General features: G+C 39.0%; 1 protein-coding gene across 1 annotated transcript; it reads right to left on the bottom strand.

Annotated features, from left to right (window-relative positions):
- Positions 1-40: 40 nt before the first annotated feature.
- On the bottom strand, positions 41-4029 carry LOC140772945 (lysM domain-containing GPI-anchored protein LYP6-like). The gene is made up of 5 exons (XM_073115209.1): positions 3213-4029; positions 951-1068; positions 700-861; positions 592-623; positions 41-512 (listed from the first exon to the last, which is right to left on the bottom strand). Exons 1-5 carry the CDS (start codon positions 3862-3864, stop codon positions 259-261), a joined length of 1218 nt encoding a protein of 405 aa, XP_072971310.1. The 5' UTR covers positions 3865-4029; the 3' UTR covers positions 41-258.
- Positions 4030-6391: the final 2362 nt, after the last annotated feature.

Below are 6391 nucleotides of genomic sequence, written 5' to 3' on the forward strand. Positions count from 1 at the left end.
CAATTTAGGTTTCCTTCTGATGTCAGTTTGTCACTATCTCTACAAAACCATGAGGGATGCACCGCTGCACAAAATTGTGAAGTTGCCATAGCTTGACAAAATGTTACAAATGTCCCCATTCAACCTAGAAGAAACTAATCTTGTGCCTTTTGGCAAGAAGACAATTCAATCAAAAAGGCTTACCAAAGATAATCCAACCGGTGCTAGACAGATATTACGGTACAAACTCAAACCCCAAAAATAAATTGCGTCGCTATTTTACAGCACAAACTCGAGTACGAGATAAACGAAAAGCACACTTAGAATGCCACCAAAGTGTTCCAATGTAGGAGTGCCGCCAGAAGTACTTCCAGCAGGGCCATATGCAGGAGATACACCGATGAATGGAAAGGATGACCTTGGTGTTGTTGCAGAACCACCAGCTTGTGCCATTGGTGATGGCGATGGCGTAAGAAATGACCCATGAATCACTGAAGTTGGTGGTTTGCTGAGGGGAGGAAACTGATGTTGTCCTGAAACAGTTAGATAGTGTTAGCATTTAGAATAACCAACTAACTAGTGTAAGAACTATAGAGAACCAAAATGAATTACCTGGGCATTGGGGTTGAAAAGATGTGGCCAACCTGCAAATTAAAGCTGGAGTAAGAGTTTCTTCCTTCGGAACGTTTTAAGAAACACAACTCTGAGATGTATGCTTACGTAGTGATGATACTTCCGTTTACAGAACCATTGTAGTTACAAGAGGTGACACTGCAACTACCACTAGTGGGTTGGGAGGTGAAATTTCCGATAATCAGATTGCTGTTACTGCACTGCATGCTCGAGCATGATGCCGCCAACGAGGCTGGTGTGCAATATAAACTACAATAAAAACACGAGCCTCACATTTCAAATAAGATAAAATGATGGCAAAATAACATATAGGATAGAAAAACAGAATCATTGTTTACTTGAGATCCCCTGGTCCACAGCTGCATTGGACACAGCGACCAGCAGTGATTGCATAAGTCCCATTTGCCACAACCAATCCGTAGTCTGTGGCATACATTGGGAAGGTCGAAGCACATGCTAAATGAAGGCAATACATGAAAGCATCAGTACCATTAGCAGAAGAAGGAATTAATGTTGATTGGATAAAACATAAATATCCACTAGCAAATGAAGAACCTGGCAAGCATCTAGTGATCACAACCACCCAACTCAAGTGTCAACTATTGAGGAAAAAATGTAGAGCTGATAATGTTGGCCCACAAGATCAAAATAAACTGATACATATACCAAAGGGAATTTTGGTAGCAAGTGATCTAAATATATGAAAAACAACCGTTAAACCACAACTATCGGGGGTAGGCTACACGGATCTTTTCCCTCATGCAACTCTTTCAAGTCCATGCCCTTCATAAGTTAGGGACAGGATGCATTCTCCCTCTGCTTCTGTCACCATTTAAGTTTCCCAATTTCATTTGCAGCGCCTTGATATTGAATAAAGTAACTCCACAATGATGCTAGTCCATTTTTGACATGTCCATCCAAAACTTCAAAATAATTATTTACATAACTGCCAACACTCGTTTCGACCTCATGCATTTATGAAGAATGAAGAAATAAAATTGATTCCTTGATGCTAAAATGAGAAAAGGATTATTTAAACTTTCATAGTTAGAGAACATGCTTTGATTCTCTAACAAAATGCAAGAACAATATATCTTTGCATAATTCATTCAAGATAACCAAACACACCAATATGATGTGCATAATAACCTGGAAAATTAGAAAGATAATCAGCCAAATCTAGTCAATGTAATCTCCAGATGATCTAACTCATATTTCATCATCTTAGAAACTTCTTAGGCATCTGGCACCAGCTTACTATTGTCTGAATCATATGGTGGAAAGCTATTACAGAAAGTACAATCAATCACGAAGGAACCTAAGGCAGTTCATAAGAAGGTCAAATAATGATTTGGGACCTCTTTCTTATAATGATATAACCTGATAAGTCTTCATAAAGGATTATCCCACCCCCCTTGTATGTAGAAGCCAATAGAACATATACTTCTGGTTAAATAGATGATGTCTGGACTCTGGAGAAGTCACAAAGTGCTCCAGTAGACAGTATGTCAGTATCAAGATGCTCAATTTGATAGCGAAACTATTTCTATGAGGTAAGTTAAACAAAAATGGCAAGAAGACGACCGATATGCAATATCAGATTCAAGCGTGATCTTTCAAAATATGCATGAATATTCAACACAAAATTTACAGATAAAGAGAACTGCAGAACAAGGGGAGAGACTGATTATCCTCAAAGTTATATAACTGAAGAAGGTGGCCCTGCATATGAAATTATCTGCAGGTACTTACAATAAATAATTGGCAAGTTCAACTTATCCATGAGCCATGATAAAGAGAAGTTAAGTCCAAGGATCAGAATGTGGAAATCATCTATTGCAGTTGCAAAATCAATTCTAGTACAATCAAAATATCAGATGGACCATCCTGAAGGCTCTGCTAAAGTATGGCATAAGTAATTCATGACGAATATGTTAGTTCCGTGTCTTACAGCGGGTAGGTGTATTGGCAGGACAGGAAACATCATTGGTGCTAAAAGAACCTACTGAATAGTGATGATTCTGTTTGTCAGTGAGAAGTTTATTCAATGCTTAAAATCGAAAGAATGCATTAATAGTTTATCGTGGATGAGGCATCTGTGATACACATTTACCAACCAATTATCAAAACATAACTAGGATATAAAGTTCTCAATGTACATCCATGTATGCATGTCATTGTACATTAGTTTGTAAAATGCATGCCAAAGTGACATATGCTCCTTCAGAACAATAATCAACATCAAAAATTTATAATCATAGAGCCATGTCAAATCAATATAGCCATCCTAAACCACCCTAGAACTACTTCTCTTTCTTACTTTTGAAGGACTCAGTTAATGCAAAAGACCTATGAGCAGTCATCAAGCTACAATACAATGGCTGCTAATCTCTGAATGATCTGCAATAGCTAGCAGATATCATAAAAGTTGCATATTCTTGGACTCTTGAGAAAGCTGTAAACTTAGTTCTTAACATAGATCAAGAAAAAAGGATCATATCATTACCTGGCATTTGCACACGTTAGGGTACTTAAGGAATGTAGCTTGATGATTTTATCACACACTTTTTTCTAGTCACTAACTTATAAGTTCCAATCACCTGGCAATGGGATGGCGATGATATCCCCCGGACTGACGACGGCACTTCCCATCGAGTTTACATTCATGATGTCGGTCGTCGTCGTCGAATAGCTCGCTGCAATGCTGGCCACCGTGTCCCCATCCCGCACGACGTACGAGAGATACACCGCCGGGAGGAAATTATCGGTCGAATTGAAGCAAACGCAGGGGAGCGGGATCACCAGCGTGGTCCCGGCGTCGAGCACCCTTGGATCGGCGATGCCGTTGGCCTCCTGGATCTGGTCGGCGGAGACGAGGCCGGCGAAGACGGAGTCGGCGATGAGTGAGAAGGAGTCGGCGGGGCGGGTGGTGTAGCGGGTGAAAACGGACTTGTAGATGCCGTCGGAGCAGGAGCAGGTAGTGGGAATGCGGAGGAAGAGGCCGGAGGGGAGGATGGAATTGGGGGAGGAAGGGAGGGAGAAGTCGAGGGAGTTGGCGGCGAGGATGGCCAAGGGGTCGGCTTGGAAGAGTGCGGCGACCTCGGAGACCTTGAGGTCGGTGTAGAGGGTGTAGCCGAGGAGGGCAGGGCAGGAGGATGAGGTGGTGCAGGGTTGGATGGTGGATTTGGAGACGGAGAGGAGGAAGGAGGAGGAGAGAAAGAGGAGGAAAGAGAGGGTCGTTGGCATTACCATTTGGGTTTTGGGATTTGAGAGAGTGGGATTGGAGTTGGGGAGTGGAGAGTGGAGAGTGGAGAGTGGAGAGTAGAGAGTGGAGTTTCTGTGGGGAGCAAAGGGGGAGGTAGTGGACAACGGGGGTGCAGCAGAGGTTTTTGTTGGATTTTTTCACTGAGAGATGGAAAGTGGCACTTTTTTTTTGGAGCTTTTGTTTATATGCTTTGGTACGGTATCTCTTTCTCACGTTCCCGTCTTAACTTTTATCTACGTTTATGCCTTTTCAAATAAGAGGACTCCAAATTTATGTGTTAAATACACTCTACTCCGTACTTACTTTTGGGCCAAAAAATTATGTTTCCTTAATTTTGTTTCATTCGGCACGGCACGTCTCTCTGCACTTCTAATTAAATTGTAATTATTAACTTTTTCCATTCAAATTTAATAATGTCCATATCTTTTTAGGTTAAAAATTGTTACCAGTTTGCACAAAAATTACTTTATCTCCTTAAAACATTAATTTTAGATGTATTTATTTAATCAAAATATGGTCATTTAGATTATTTTATTATCTCGATTAATATTATATATATTGATAATTTAGCTAAAAGTATAGCGAAGAGCAGTGACTTGACCGTAAGCTACATGGTAGCGCAGCCCGCTTGACCCCACCGGCCCAACGAATTAGGCCTAAGTGTTTAGACCTAATGGGCCGGGTGATGCCGAAAAGTCTAAGCTCCATTAAATTTTAGGTTGGGTTAGGGCTCGATGACCTTTATATAGAGCCGATCCACTATATATTTTTTATAATACACATATTTATATATATTAAAAAAAATTTATTATATGTTCTCTAAACCTTTATAAAAAGTTTTGTGAAAGCTTATTTTATTTTCTTAGGCCTTGTTTGGTTTGAAGTTAAGTCCCGAATTTAATTATTTAGTTTTAATATTTTTAGAAGGTAAACTTGATTAAATACAAAAAATATTAAAAAATATTTGATTACTGAACCAGTTTAAAGGTCCCTAAACCAATTCAGAGAGGAGAGTTTTCAGAGCAAACAATACGCGGCTATTGGGTCAGGTTTGCGCTCTCTAATATGCCAATGGGTGGGGGCTTCAGCCAACTGAACCGGCCAGGTCCAGCAGCTATACAAACAAGATTCAGATGGTAAAATAGTTCTATTCCGAAGCATAAAGTGGTAAAATATATTTAATCATAATTTGATTTTTGTCCAATACAAGCCCGGGCTACTAGTATATTTAGAGGGCCCAAGGCTGACCCAATAGCCAGGTTCTTGGGCTGGGCTTAGATGTTACGATAGGACCATGGACGGCCCCAATATTTAAAGATGTTATTGATATGTGATCATAAAAACTGTAGTTGAGTTAGTAAAAGAGATAGCCATATATATATATATATATATATATATATATATATATATATATATATGTATGTATATGTATATAGGTGAGAGAGAGAGAGAGAGACCCTTACTATTTTCTTTTAAATTGATTAGTCTGTAAACTAAATAGGTTCGACATCATACATCCTGTGCCAAACCTTGGGCTCCTAATCCTAATGGCGTATTTTGCTGCATTTATTAGGGTCTATGCGCTCTCTAACTAACAATAACCTTTGTGTTTCAAGATATTGCATTTGTAATACTAAAGGAGATACCAACATAAGGGGGGGAAAAAAAGCTTAGATGTTCTCCTTTTTTCCTCGTTACTACCTGAAAATGATACACAGCAGTTCAACTTGCATCAATATTAAAGGGATATCATGTTCATGGGTAGATGCAGTTTCTTCAAATATATGACACCAAATTAATAGTCCCTAACGGCATCTATCCCTTGCCTTTACTGCAGTCTGCTACTCCAATAATACCGAGAGAAAGTAGAGATTCCATAGTTTTTTCACCTTCTTAAATGCCACTTTCTCTCCCCTTTTTACCCTACCAACGAATATATGCGTTTATGGAATTCACTAGTTTCCATGGAATGGAGTTACGATAAATATTTCATCTTGCTAACATTATGTGTATATTATATTTATATATATATATATATGGCATCTTTATCCACTTCGCTCAGACTACATTTATGAGGCATCCTTTGCAACCTCATGTACAAACAAAGCTTATTTAAGTCCTCGTCAGTTACCTTTTACCTTCTGCAATGCCCATAGCATGGCATGTTCATGTCTCACTCACATAAGCAAGTGAGAAGAGAGAGAGATTTGCACTCACACAATCAAGTAATATCCGTAAGTTCTAGTTAGATGTAAACCGGTAAAAACAGAAAAAACAACGATAATGGTAAGAAGTAAGAACTATGCATTCTGGGTGTCTTCTTTTATGCATGATAACTCTTCTGTAGAGAGGTAGGATATATAATAAAGCGTGACGATTAGCTTCATAAGTGACTATCTTGTAGAAAGATAAAGATTTATTCTGATTTTATACCAATTCAGTTCAAAAATGTCATATACTCAGATTTAGATCAGGATAAGAAATGCAAGAAAAAATAACTCAAACCAGCAGTGG

The sequence above is a fragment of the Typha angustifolia genome, chromosome 13 (assembly GCF_048772165.1).
Source record: "Typha angustifolia cultivar Huaian chromosome 13, ASM4877216v1, whole genome shotgun sequence".
Lineage (NCBI taxonomy): Eukaryota > Viridiplantae > Streptophyta > Magnoliopsida > Poales > Typhaceae > Typha > Typha angustifolia.

Bases quoted from the DNA above. Each gene is read 5' to 3' on its own strand.
- LOC140772945 (XM_073115209.1), bottom strand. From the start codon at position 3,864: ATGGTAATGCCAACGACCCTCTCTTTCCTCCTCTTTCTCTCCTCCTCC. The intron at 862-950 runs GTAAACAATGAT...TTTTTATTGTAG, and splicing joins TGTGGACCAGGGGATCTCAA to TTTATATTGCACACCAGCCT. The intron at 624-699 runs GTAAGCATACAT...TTTAATTTGCAG, and splicing joins AACGGAAGTATCATCACTAC to GTTGGCCACATCTTTTCAAC.